The sequence below is a fragment of the Salmo salar genome, chromosome ssa22 (assembly GCF_905237065.1).
Source record: "Salmo salar chromosome ssa22, Ssal_v3.1, whole genome shotgun sequence".
Classification (NCBI taxonomy): domain Eukaryota; kingdom Metazoa; phylum Chordata; class Actinopteri; order Salmoniformes; family Salmonidae; genus Salmo; species Salmo salar.
In genome coordinates, this window is record NC_059463.1 from 62,080,814 (window position 1) to 62,095,813 (window position 15,000).

At 44.2% G+C, this 15,000-nt stretch overlaps 1 protein-coding gene across 3 annotated transcripts in view; it reads left to right on the plus strand.

The window, feature by feature from the left end:
• The window catches only part of LOC106591232 (lysine-specific demethylase phf2), a 130,315-nt gene that overhangs the window by 89,794 nt on the left and 25,521 nt on the right, over positions 1–15,000 (plus strand). Inside the window, exons 17-18 of one of the 3 annotated variants that reach the window (XM_045705073.1) lie at positions 9,491–9,654; positions 12,435–12,757. In XM_045705073.1, the coding sequence (XP_045561029.1) occupies positions 9,491–9,654; positions 12,435–12,757 (487 nt within the window). Of the gene's footprint in view, positions 1–9,487; positions 9,655–12,434; positions 12,758–15,000 lie in introns of all 3 variants that reach the window. The other 2 variants (XM_045705072.1, XM_045705074.1) reach the window with 2 other exon arrangements.

The following is a 15,000-nucleotide window of genomic DNA, read 5'->3' on the forward strand; positions in this document are numbered from 1 at the left end:
CCCTCTCCCAGGGTATGTTACCTCGTCCCAGGGTATGTTACCTCCTCCCCTCTGTCCCCAGGGTATGTTACCTCCCCCAGGGTATGTTACCTCGTCCCCTCTGTCCCCAGGGTATGTTACCTCGTCCCCTCTGTCCCCAGGGTATGTTACCTCCTCCCCTTAACTCACCAATAATATATGAAGGACCATGTGGCTAGAAAATATCTGAGCTCATTACGGTTTGGGGTCAGGTCAGCGCAATAGTGTCAAGTGGATGTCAGTTATGTCCATAGAGAGTCTAGATCCCATTCCCAAGACAAAGTCCCAAATAGCACCCTAGTCAAAAGTAGTGCACTATATAAGGAATAGGATTCCATTTGGGAAGCATGCTAACTCAGCTGTCCTATTAGCCAGCTCACATCCAGAACCAGAGACTTTAATTACAGTCTGATATTTCCGTTTTCTACGTCCACGAAGAGAACAGCCTAACGAGGAGTTCTAAGAGTAGAACATTCTGGAATATCCACTCCTTCCTTCCATGAGGTCGTTAATCAATTCCATGTGATGTTTTTTTTTTTTTAAACAGTCAAGTAGCAATAGAGATCACATATGGCTGTGTGTTTAGTGTTGCCGTGACACCAGTATCTTCATATTTGGAAGTAAGGAAGCGAAGGAAACGGAACATGAAGTGGACTCCCATGTCTTTAGGAAAACAGACGTAATGTTGGAAACAAACATCATTATATTGTCATCCAGAGTCATATTGATTTATTTTCCAAGATATAGCACACAATATTTTACATGTTGAGAAGACTTTTTGTCCTCGACTTGTCGCTCCGGTACCGCTTGCCATGCGGTAGTAGAGAGAACAGTCTATGACTGGGGTGGCTGGGGTCTTTGACAATTTTTAGGGCCTTCCTCTGACACTGCCTGGTATAGAGATCCTGGATGGCAGGAAGCTTGGCCCCAGTGATGTACTGGGCCGTACGCACTACCCTCTGTAGTGCCTTGCGGTCGGAGGCCGAGCAATTGCAGTGATGCAACCAGTCAAGATGCTCTCGATGTTGCAGCTGTAGAACCTCAGGACCCATTCCTAAACTAAAATTCCAAGATGGCGTAGCAGTTCAGACGTCCTTTACCCTCCTGTTGTCGTGTCCCGTTATATATATATATTTACATATTTTTCTTCGCATTATCTTTTTACATTTTTTCTTCTAAAACTCAACCTCAAAGCACTCTCCTGCAACCCGCCTCACCAATTTAAAAAATAAAGTATTATTTACCTCAAATCTGAAATCCACAACAGAAGCTAGCCAGAGGTTAGCCATTTTCACTGGCTAACGTTGGAGTTCAGCTAGCCACGGTTAGCTGTCCTCAGCTATCCATTAGCTCGAAAAGCTATCGCCAGTTTTTGTACAGCGCGACTCAGACCAGAGCACACCGGACCTATTCTCTCTCCTTTCCCCGATTTCTACTGCAGGCTCTGGACATTTACACCTGGATCTTGCAGCTAACTAGCTGCTACCTGAGTGACTATTGGCTAACGTCGGTCCCGGAATTAACACACATTATTCCGGAGCTAGCCAGCTGAAGAGTTCCGTCAGCCACTCGTGGGATTTTCCTGAGCTAGCCAGCTGAAGTGTCTCCTGGGCTACAATCACCTATCCTGACCCGTTTTTACTGCCGATGCAGAGCCCCATCGGGCCTTCACGACTGGACCACCGACGTTATCTGCCCGAGGAGTTATCCAACTGGCCCCTCCGTCGCGACGTAACCTGATCACCCATCTGCGGCCGGCTAATCGTTAATCGTTAGCTGTCTTATCGGCTGCGATCTGAATAGGTCTATCGGACACTTTTCTTGGGCCACTATAACTAACTATTTCGCCAACTTGGACTGGTCCCCCCTTCCACACGGAAACGCACGAGGTGGCTAAAAACAGACCTCCCTCCATCTTCCACCAGCTTGCTACCTATGGCCCGGCTAGCTGTCTGAATCTCACTGGACCCTTTGATCACTCGGCTAAGCATGCCTCTCCTCAATGTCAATATGCAATGTCCATTGCTGTTCTGGTTAGTGTTTATTGGCTTATTTCACTGTAGAGCCTCTAGCCCTGCTCATTATATCTTATCCAACCTCTCAGTTCCTCCACCCACACATGCTATGACATCTTCTGGTTTCAATGATGTATCTAGAGACAATATCTCTCTCATCATCACTGAATGTCTAGGTTTACCTCCACTGTATTCACATCCTACCATACCTTTGTCTGTACATTATACCTTGAAGCTATTTTATCGCCCCCAGAAACCTGCTCCTTTTTCTCTCTATTCTGGACGTCACCGACGACCAATTCTTATAGCTTTTAGCCGTACCCTTATACTCATTCTTCTCTGCTCCTCTGGGGATGTAGAGGTGAATCCAGGCCCTGCAGTGCCTGGCTCCACTCCTACTCCCCAGGCGCTCTCTTTTGATGACTTCTGTAACCGTGATTAGCATTGGTTTCATGCATGTTAACATTAGAAACATTCTCCCTAAGTTTGTTTTATTCACTGCTTTAGCACACTCTGCCAACCCGGATGTCCTAGCTGTGTCTGAATCTTGGCTTAGGAAGTCCACCAAAAACTCTGAAATCTTCATCCCTAACTACAACGTTTTCAGGCAAGATAGAACGACCAAAGGGGGCGGTGTTGCAATCTACTGCAGAGATAGCCTGCAGAGCTCTGTCCTGCTATCCAGGTCTGTACCCAAACAATTTGAACTTCTACTTTTAAAAATCCACCTTTCCAAAAACAAGTCTCTCACCGTCGCCGCCTGCTATAGACCCCCATCGGCCCCTAGCTGTGCCCTGGACACCATATGTGAACTGATTGCCCCCCATCTATCTTCAGAGCTCGTGCTACTAGGTGACCTAAACTGGGACATGCTTAACACCCCGGCCATCCTACAATCCAAGCTTGATGCCCTCAATCTCACACAAATTATTAATGAACCCACCAGGTACAACCCCAAAGCCGCAAACACTGGCACCCTCATAGATATCATCCTGACCAACCTGCCCTCTAAATACACCTCTGCTGTTTTCAACCAAGATCTCAGCGATCACTGCCTCATTGCCTGCACCCGTAATGGGTCAGCGGTCAAACGACCTCCACTCATCACTGTCAAACGCTCCCTGAAACATTTCAACGAGCAAGCCTTTCTAATCGACCTGGCCCTCGTATCCTGGAAGGATATTGACCTCATCCCGTCAGTAGAGGATGCCTGGTTATTTTTTTTAAATGCCTTCCTCACCATCTTAAATAAGCATGCCCCTTTCAAGAAATGTAGAACCAGGAACAGATATAGCCCTTGGTTCTCCCCAGACCTGACTGCCCTTAACCAACACAAAAATATCCTGTGGCGTTCTGCATTAGCATCGAACTGCTCCCGCGATATGCATCTTTTCAGAGAAGTTAGAAACCAATACACACAGGCAGTTAGAAACGCCAAGGCTAGCTTTTTCAAACAGAAATTCGCTTCGTGCAACTCCAACTCTAAAAAGTTCTGGGACATTGTAAAGTCCATGGAGAATAAGAACACCTCCTCCCAGCTGCCCACTGCACTGAGGATAGGAAACTCTGTCACCACCGATAAGCCCACTATAATTGAGAATTTCAATAACCATTTTTCTACGGCTGGCCATGCTTTCCACCTAACTACCCCTACTGCATTCAACAGCACTGCACCCCCCACAGCTACTCGCCCAAGCCTCCCCCATTTCTCCTTCTCCCAAATCCATTCAGCTGATGTTCTGAAAGAGCTGCAAAATCTGGACCCCTACAAATCAGCTGGGCTTGACAATCTGGACCCTTTCTTTCTAAAATTATCTGCCGAAATTATTGCAACCCCTATTACTAGCCTGTTCAACCTCTCTTTCGTGTCGTCTGAGATTCCCATAGATTGGAAAGCAGCTGCTGTCATCCCCCTCTTCAAAGGAGGTGACACTCTTGACCCAAATTGCTATAGACCTATATCCATCCTACCCTGCCTTTCTAAGGTCTTCGAAAGCCAAGTCAACAAACAGATTACCGACCATTTCGAATCCCACCGCACCCTCTCCGCTATGCAATCTGGTTTCAGAGCTGGTCATGGGTGCACCTCAGCCACGCTCAAGGTCCTAAACGACATCGTAACCGCCATCGATAAGAAACAATACTGTGCTGCCGTATTCATTGACCTGGCCAAAGCTTTTGACTCTGTTAATCACCACATCCTCATCGGCAGACTCAGTAGCCTTGGTTTCTCAAACGATTGTGTCGCCTGGTTCACCAACTACTTCTCTGATAGAGTTCAGTGTGTCAAATCGGAGGACCTGCTGTCCGGACCTCTGGCAGTCTCTATGGGGGTACCACAGGGTTCAATTCTTGGGCCAACTCTTTTCTCTGTATACATCAATGATGTCGCTCTTGCTGCTGGTGAATCTCTGATCCACCTCTACGCAGACGACACCATTCTGTACACTTCTGGCCCTTCTTTGGACACTGTGTTAACAACCCTCCAGATGAGCTTCAATGCCATACAACTCTCCTTCCAACTGCTCCTAAATACAAGTAAAACTAAATGCATGCTCTTCAACCGATCGCTGCCTGCACCAGCCCGCCCGTCCAGCATCACTACTCTGGATGGTTCTGACTTAGAATATGTGGACAACTACAAATACCTGGGTGTCTGGTTAGACTGTAAACTCTCCTTCCAGACTCACATCAATCATCTCCAATCCAAAGTTAAATCTAGAATTGGCTTCCTATTTCGCAACAAAGCATCCTTCACTCATGCTGCCAAACATACCCTCGTAAAACTGACCATCCTACCAATCCTCGACTTCGGCGATGTCATTTACAAAATAGCCTCCAATACCCTACTCAACAAGCTGGATGCAGTCTATCACAGTGCCATCCGTTTTGTCACCAAAGCCCCATATACTACCCACCACTGCGACCTGTACGCTCTCGTTGGCTGGCCTTCGCTTCATAATCGTCGCCAAACACATTGGCTCCAGGTCATCTACAAGACCCTGCTAGGTAAAGTCCCCCCTTATCTCCGCTCACTGGTCACCATAGCAGCACCCACCTGTAGCACGCGCTCCAGCAGGTATATATCTCTGGTCACCCCTAAAGCCAACTCCTCCTTTGGTCGTCTCTCCTTCCAGTTCTCTGCTGCCAATGACTGGAACGAACTACAAAAATCTCTGAAACTGGAACACTTACCTCCCTCACTAGCTTTAAGCACCAGCTATCAGAGCAGCTCCCAGATCACTGCACCTGTACATAGCCCATCTATAATTTAGCCCAAACGATTCCCTCTTCCCCTACTGTATTTATTTATTTTATTTATTATTTTGCTCCTTTGCACCATATTATTTATATTTGAACTTTGAACTTTCTTCAAATTATAAATCTACCATTCCAGTGTTTTACATGCTATATTGTATTTACTTTGCCACCATGGCCTTTTTGCCTTTACCTCCCTTATCTCACCTCATTTGCTCACATTGTATATAGACTTATTTTTCTACTGTATTATTGACTGTATGTTTGTTTTACTCCATGTGTAACTCTGTGTTGTTGTATGTTGTCGAACTGCTTTGCTTTTGTATATAGTCTTATTTTTGTCTACTGTATCATTGATTGTATGTTGTTTTACTCCATGTGTAACTCTGTGTTTTTGTATGTTGTCGAACTGCTTTGCTTTATCTTGGCCAGGTCGCAATTGTAAATGAGAACTTGTAACTTGCCTACCTGGTTAAATAAAGGTGAAATAAAAGAAATAAAATAAATAAATTCCAAATCTTTTTAGTTTCCTCAGGGGGAATAGGTTTAGTCGTGCCCTCTTCATGACTGTCTTGGTGTGTTTGGACCATGTTAGTTTGTTGGTGATGTGGACACCAAGGAACTTGAAGCTCTCAACCTGCTCCACTACAGCCCCGTCGATGAGAATGGGGGCGTGCTCGGTCCTCCTTTTCCTGTAGTCCACAATCATCTCCTTAGTCTTGGTTACGTTGAGGGATAGATTGTTATTCTGGCACCACGCAGCCTCTGACCTCCTCCCTATAGGCGTCTCGTCGTTGTCGGTGATCAGGCTGTTGCAGACCACTGTTGTGTCAGCAAACTTAATGATGGTGTTGGAGTCGTGCCTGGCCATGCAGTCTTGGGTGAACAGGGAGTACAGGAGGGGCTCCAGTGTTGAGGATCAGGGTGGCAAATGTGTTGTTGCCTACCATTACCACCTGGTGAGGCCCATCAGGAAGTCCAGGATCCAGTTGCAGAGGGAGGTGTTTAGTCCCAGGATCCTTAGCTTAGTGATGAGCTTTGAGGGCACTATGGTGTTGAACACTGAGCTGTAGTCAATGAATAGCATTCTCACATAGGTGTTCCTTTTGTCCAGGTGTGAAAGGGCAGTGTAGAGTGCAATAGAGATTGCATCATCTGTGGATCTGTTTGGGCGGTATGCAAATTGGAGTGGGTCTAGGGTTTCTGGGATAATGGTGTTGATGTGAGCTATTACCAGCCTTTCAAAGCACTTCATGGCTACGGACATGAGTGCTACGGGTCTGTAGTCATTTAGGCAGGTTACCTTAGTGTTCTTGGGCACAGGGACTATGGTGGTCTTCTTAAAACATGGTGGTATTACAGACTCAGACAGGGAGAGGTTGAAAATGTCAGTGAAGACACTTGCCAGTTGGTCAGCAATACTCAATCATGAGGCATCAAAGCCTAAGGAGCTGAGTAATATTAAGAAATGCTATAGATGGAAGGAAAGTAGTGTGGAAACCGACCAAAAAACAATTAGGCAACAACAAATCCAATCCCCTTTAGACAACTTCCTGGACAAAACGTTCCACTGTCATAGTGAAGGTGTAAACTTGGCAGTAGAAAACCAAAACAGTATATTTGACCTCTCAGCTTCCCTATCAAATCTAAAAATGTCAGACAGAAAACCGAAGAAAATGATCAACAATGACAAATGGTTTGATGAAGAATGCAAAAACCAAAGAAAGAAATTGAGAAACCTATCCAACCAAAAACATAGAGACCCAGAAAACCTGAGTCTACGCCTTCACTATGGTGAATCACTAAAACAATACAGAAATACACTATGGAAGAAGAAGGAACAGCAGGTCAGAAATCAGCTCAATGTAATTAAAGAATCCATAGAATCTAAACACTTCTGGGAAAATTGGAAAACACTAAACAAACAACAACATGGAGAGTTATCTATCTAAAACGGAGATGTCTGGATAAACCACTTCTCCAATCTTTTTGGCCCTATAACAAAGAACAAACAGCAAAAACATATACATGATCAAATACAAATCTTAGAATCAACTATTAAAGACTACCAGAACCCACTGGATTCTCCAATTACATTGAATGAACTACAGGACAAAATACAAACCCTCCAACCCAAAAGGCCTGTGGTGTTGATGGTATCCTACATGAAATTATAAAATATACAAACAACAAATTCCCATTGGCTAAACTTAAACTCTTTAACGTCATCCTTAGCTCTGGCATCTTCCCCAATATTTGAAACCAAGGACTGATCACCCCAATCCACAAAAGTGGAGACAGATTTGACCCCAATAACTATCGTGGGATATGCGTCAACAGCAACCTTGGGAAAATACACTGCATTATCATTAACAGCAGACTTGTACATTTCCTCACCGAAAACGATGAACTGAGCAAATGTCCAATTGTTTTTGTTCACCCTGCACACCAACAAACAAACCAAAACAAAGGCAAAGTCTTCTCATGATTTGTTGATTTCAAAAAAGCCTTTGACTCAATTTGGCCTGAGGGTCTGCTATACAAATTGATGAAAAGTGGTGTTGGGGGAAAAACATACGACATTATAAAATCCATGTGCACAAACAACAAGTGTGCGGTTAAAATTGGCAAAAAACACACATTTCTTTCCACCGGGCCGTGGGGGGTGAGACAGGGATGCAGCTTAAGCCCCACCCTCTTCAACATATATATCAACGAATTGGCGAGGGCACTAAAACAGTCTGCAGCACCCGGCCTCACCCTACTAGAATCTGAAGTCAAATGTCTACTGTTTCCTGATGATCTGGTGCTTCTGTCACCAACCAAGGAGGGCCTACAGCAGCACCTAGATCTGTCCCCAACCAAGGAGGTCCTACAGCAGCACCTAGATCTGTCCCCAACCAAGGAGGTCCTACAGCAGCACCTAGATCTGTCCCCAACCAAGGAGGGCCTACAGCAGCACCTAGATCTGTCCCCAACCAAGGAGGGCCTACAGCAGCACCTAGATCTGTCCCCAACCAAGGAGGGCCTACAGCAGCACCTAGATCTTCTGCACAGATTCTGTCAGACCTGGGCCCTGACAGTAAATCTCAGTATGACAAAAATAATGGTGTTCCAAAAAAGGTCACCGAAACTACACCAAAACTACACCTACACTTAAACTACACCAAAACTATACCTAAACTACAACTACACCTAAACTACACATACGATGTACCCAAACTATTCCTAAACTACATCTAAACTTTATTAAAACTACATCTAAACTATATCAAAACTATACAAAAATAATTTCACACATAGTAAGAGTTAGCCTATAGACAAGACTAAACTGTCAATAATCTGATCAGTGGCAAAATGATCAGTCAAATTGTACATTATTGATATATTTCCACAAATATTTATTCATGCAATTACTCCTTTGTAATATTTTCTGCACTATTTATCAATCATTGTTTCTTACGTTCGCTGCACCTTGCGGGTTGATATGCATCTGATGCTAAATGGGATGCCCGGCAACGTTCTCTAGCGGGTTCTGATAGGCTGAAAGGCCAGGCGGTTCTTGTGTTAAAGTAAAGTCCTGGTGTGTTCTGTGTGTGAGGGTATTACAGTAAAGTCCTGGTGTATTCAGTGTGTGGGGGTATTACAGTAAAGGCCTGGTGTGTTCAGTGTGTGAGGGTATTACAGTAAAGTCCTGGTGTGTTCAGTGTGTGAGGGTATTACAGTAAAGTCCTGGTGTGTTCAGTGTGTGAGGGTATTACAGTAAAGTCCTGGTGTGTTCAGTGTGTGAGGGTATTAGAGTAAAGTCCTGGTGTGTTCAGTATGTGAGGGTATTACAGTAAAGTCCTGGTGTGTTCAGTGTGTGAGGGTATTACAGTAAAGTCCTGGTGTGTTCAGTGTGTGAGGGTATTACAGTAAAGTCCTGGTGTATTCAGTGTGTGAGGGTATAACAGTAAAGTCCTGGTGTGTTCAGTGTGTGAGGGTATTACAGTAAAGTCCTGGTGTGTTCAGTGTGTGAGGGTATTACAGTAAAGTCCTGGTGTGTTCAGTGTGTGAGGGTATTACAGTAAAGTCCCGGTGTGTTCAGTGTGTGAGGTATTACAGTAAAGTCCTGGTTTGTTCAGTGTGTGAGGGTATTAGAGTAAAGTCCCGGTGTATTCAGTGTGTGTATAATACCATTTTATTGTGTTCCTCAGAAGGCTGACTCGTCAGATGAGGAGTCGCTCCACATCGACACAGAGGTCAAGCCGGAGGTGAAAGGTCGTAACTCGAAGGTGAAAAAGAAGACGGGCAGCACGGCGGGCATCCTGGACCTTCTCCAGGCCAGCAAGGCTGTCGGTGGCATTGACTACAACGCCAACAGGTACACCATAGGACCAGCACACACACACCTGCATAGGGAGGCGCACACACACACACACACACGCACACGCACACACACACACACACACACACACCTGCACAGACTTGCGCGCCAACACACTCTGGATAACCTGACTGGCTCTGAATGCGGCTCTGAATGCGGCTCTGAATGCGGCTCTGAATGCGACTTAAAGGGATTGGAGCTTGTTGTAGCGATTAGAATAGACCAGTCTTAGAGACTACCAGAGGTCCGGACAACAGGTCCTCCGATTTGACACCCTGAACTCTATCTGAGAAGTAGTTGGTGAACCAGGCGAGGCAGTCATTTGAGAAAACAAGGCTGTTGAGTCTGCCGATAAGAACACGGTGATTGACAGAGTCGAAATCCTTGGCCAGGTCGATGAATACGGCTGCACAGTAATGTCTCTTATCGATGGCGGTTATGATATCGTTTAGGAGGTGCACCCATGACCAGCTCGGAAACCAGATTGCATAGCGGAGAAGGTACGGTGGGATTCGAAATGATCGGTGATCTGTTTGTTAACTTGGCTTTCAAAGACTTCAGAAAGGCAGGGCAGGATGGATATACCGTAATTTCCGGACTATTAAGCGCACCTGAATATAAGCCGCACCCACTGAATTAAAAAAATATATTATTTTGAACATAAATAAGCCGCACATGTCTATAAGCCGCAGGTGCCTACCGGTACATTGAAACAAATGAACTTTACACAGGCTTTAAGGAAACACGGCTTGTAACAAAAATAAATAGGCTTTAACGAAACACGGCTTGTAACAAAAATAAAAAATTAGCAGTAAGCTTTAGTTGTCTTTTTGCACTGAGTCAATTCCTCACGCTGCTGTTTCCAACGTCTTATCATCGACTCATTAAGACCAAGCTCCCGTGCAGCAGCTCTATTTCCTTTTCCAACAGCCAGATCAATCGCCTTCAACTTGAAAGCTGCGTCATATGCATTTCTCCGTGTCTTTGCCATGATGAGGGTGACAAAATGACTACCGTAATCAGAATGATGGGAAGTTTGAGAGCGCTCGATTTAATCTAAACAGTAAACTAAAAAGTTGTTTGACCTTAACCCGTTCGGCAATTTCATTGGTCTAATGAAAGCTTCATGCCGCCAAAAAACTGAGCACGTCACAGAATGTGTTTTTTTGGAGAGAAAAAAAATTGAAAGCGGGAAAAATCCATATATTAGCCGCGTCATTGTTTAAGCCGCGAGGTTCAAAGCCTGGGAAAAAAGTAGCGGCTTATAGTCCGGAATTTACGCTAGGTCTATAACAGTTTGGGTCTAGAGTATCTCCCCAATTTGAAGAGGGGAAAAATATGAAAATATCCCCTAAAATGTCCCCTAAAATGTCCCCTCTATTTAGCATATTATTAACTGTGTTGATACTGTCGGTAATCAGATCTATAACGTGATCCCAGTTCAACGTGAACCACATGACCTTATAAACACACTTTAGTCAGACCTGGGTTTCAAATACTTTATCAGTGCCTGGCTTAAACCAATAGAAACCATACAAACCCTGGTCATCTAGCACTCGAGGCAGACTCTCAAAGTATTAGAACACAGGTCTGATAATAATATCGTCTCTCTCTCGATCTCTCTGTCTCTCTCTCGCTCTCGATCTCTCTCTCTGTATCTCTCTCTCTCTCGATCTCTCTCTCTCTCTCGATCTCTCTGTATCTCTCTCTCTCTCTCTCTCTCTCTCTCTCTCTCTCTCGATCTCTCTGTATTTCTCTCTTCTCTCTCGCTCTCTCTCTCTCTCTCTGTATCTCTCGCTTTCTCTCTCTCTTCTCTCTCTCTCTCGATCTCTCTGTATCTCTCTCTCTCTCTCTCTCTCTCTCGATCTCTCTGTATCTCTCGATCTCTCTGTATTTCTCTCTCTCTCGATCTCTCTGTATCTCTCTCTCTGTATCTCTCTCTCTCTCTCTCTCTCTCTCTCTCTCTCTCTGTATCTCTCTTCTCTTTCTCTCTCGCTCTCTCTCTCTCTGTATCTCTCTCTCTCTCTTCTCTCTTCTCTCTCTCTCTCTCTGTCTCTCTCTGTATCTCTCTTCTTTCTCGATCTCTCTCTCTCTCTGTATCTCTCTCTTCTCTCTCTCTCTCTCTGTCTCTCATCTCTCTCTATTCTCTCTCTCTCTTTCTCTCTCTGTCTCTTCTCTCTCTCTCTCTGTATCTCTCTCTCTCTCTCTCTCTCTCTCTCTCTCTCTCTCTCTCTCTCTTTCTCTCTCTCTCTCTCTGTCTCTCTCTTCTCTCTCTCTCTCTCTGTATCTCTCTTTCTCTCTCTCTCTCTCTCTCTCTCTCTCTGTATCTCTCTTTCTCTCTCTCTCTCTCTCTCTCTCTCTCTCTGTATCTCTCTCTTCTCTCTCTCTCTCTCTCTCTCTGTATCTCTCTTCTCTCTCTCTCTCTCTCTCTCTCTGTATCTCTCTCTTCTCTCTCTCTCTCTCTCTCTGTATCTCTCTTCTTTCTCGATCTCTCTCTCTCTCTGTATCTCTCTTTCTCTTCTCTCTCTCTCTGTATCTCTCTTTCTCTCTCTCTCTCTCTCTCTCTCTCATCTCTCTCTATTCTCTCTCTCTTCTCTCTCTCTCTCTCTCTCTCTCTCTCTCTCTCTCTCTCTCTCTCTCTGTATCTCTCTCTCTCATCTCTCTCTCTGTATCTGTCTCTCTCATCTCTCTCTCGATCTGTCTCTCTCTCCGGCGGGTACACCTTCCAGCAGTGTAATGTTATTGTGTTGTGTTATTTCTTATTGACGTACTTACAGTCAGCCACCTGCATCTCCCAGCACACAGGAGGCCATTCAGGGGATGTTGTCTATGGCCAACCTGTCCTCCGGGGCTACCGCTGGGGCCGCAGCCATCTCCTCTGACACCGCTGGAGGAGGTGGTTCCTGGGGCAGGAACCATGCCAACACCACCACGGCTGGACGGAAGGGAGGAACACGAGGAGGAGGAAAAGGAGGAGGAGATGGGAACAGTAAGCGGCCAGCCAAACCCAAGAAAACAAAGAAGAACAGCAGCGTCGACAGCATCGAGTTTGATGACGACCATGATCACATGGACGCCTGCTTCAAGGACTCCGACTATGGTAACTAGAGATACATGGAGATACATGTTCCGCTGGAGATACATAGAGATACATGTTCCGCTGGAGATACATGGAGATACATGTTCCGCTGGAGATACATAGAAATACATAGAGATACATGGAGATACATGTTCCACTAGAGATACATAGAGATACATGTTCCACTGGAGATACATAGAGATACATGTTCCACTGGAGATACATAGAGATACATGTTCCTCTAGAGATACATAGAGATACATGGAGATACATGTTCCACTGGAGATACATAGAGATACATGGAGATACATGTTCCACTAGAGATACATAGAGATACATGTTCCACTGGAGATACATAGAGATACATGTTCCACTGGAGATACATGGAGATACATGTTCCACTGGAGATACATAGAGATACATGTTCCACTGGAGATACATAGAGATACATGTTCCACTGGAGATACATAGAGATACATGGAGATACATGGAGATACATGTTCCGCTGGAGATACATAGAAATACATGTTCCACTGGAGATACATGGAGATACGTGTTCTGCTGGAGATACATATAGATACATGTTCCGCTGGAGATACATAGAGATACATAGAGATACATGGAGATACATGTTCCACTGGAGATACATAGAGATACATGTTCCACTGGAGATACATAGAGATACATAGAGATACATGGAGATACATGTTCCACTGGAGATACATAGAGATACATGTTCCACTAGAGATACATAGAGATACATGTTCCACTAGAGATACATAGAGATACATGTTCCACTGGAGATACATAGAGATACATGTTCCACTGGAGATACATGGAGATACATGTTCTGCTGGAGATACATAGAGATACATGTTCCACTGGAGATACATAGAGATACATTCCACTGGAGATACATGGAGATACATGTTCCACTGGAGATACATAGAGATACATGTTCCGCTGGAGATACATAGAGATACATAGAGATACATGGAGATACATGTTCCACTGGAGATACATAGAGATACATGTTCCACTGGAGATACATAGAGATACATGTTCCACTGGAGATACATGGAGATACATGGAGATACATGGAGATACATAGAGATACATGTTCCACTAGAGATACATAGAGATACATGTTCCACTGGAGATACATGGAGATACATGTTCCTCTAGAGATACATAGAGATACATAGAGATACATGGAGATACATGTTCCACTGGAGATACATAGAGATACATGTTCCACTGGAGATACATAGAAATACATGTTCCTCTAGAGATACATAGATATACATAGAGATACATGTTCCACTAGAGATACATAGAGATACATGTTCCACTAGAGATACATGGAGATACATGTTCCTCTAGAGATACATAGAGATACATGTTCCACTGGAGATACATAGAGATACATGTTCCACTGGAGATACATAGAGATACATGTTCCTCTAGAGATACATAGAGATACATGGAGATACATGGAGATACATGTTCCACTGGAGATACATAGAGATACATGTTCCACTAGAGATACATAGAGATACATGTTCCACTGGAGATACATGGAGATACATGTTCTGCTGGAGATACATAGAGATACATGTTCCGCTGGAGATACATAGAGATACATGGAGATACATGGAGATACATGTTCCACTGGAGATACATAGAGATACATGTTCCACTGGAGATACATAGAGATACATGTTCCACTGGAGATACATGGAGATACATGGAGATACATAGAGATACATAGAGATACATGGAGATACATGTTCCACTGGAGATACATAGAGATACATGTTCCACTGGAGATACATGGAGATACATAGAGATAAGAACAGAAAGGAATACATGTTCCACTGGAGATACATAGAGATACATGTTCCACTGGAGATACATAGAGATACATGTTCTTCTGGAGATACATAGATATACATAGAGATACATGTTCCACTAGAGATACATAGAGATACATGTTCCACTAGAGATACATGGAGATACATGTTCCTCTAGAGATACATAGAGATACATGTTCCACTAGAGATACATAGAGATACATAGAGATACATGTTCCTCTAGAGATTCATAGAGATACATAGAGATACATGTTCCACTAGAGATACATAGAGATACATGTTCCACTAAAGATACATAGAGATACATATTCCACTAGAGATACATGTTCCACTAGAGATACATAGAGATACATGTTCCACTAGAGATATGATACATGTTCCACTAGAGAT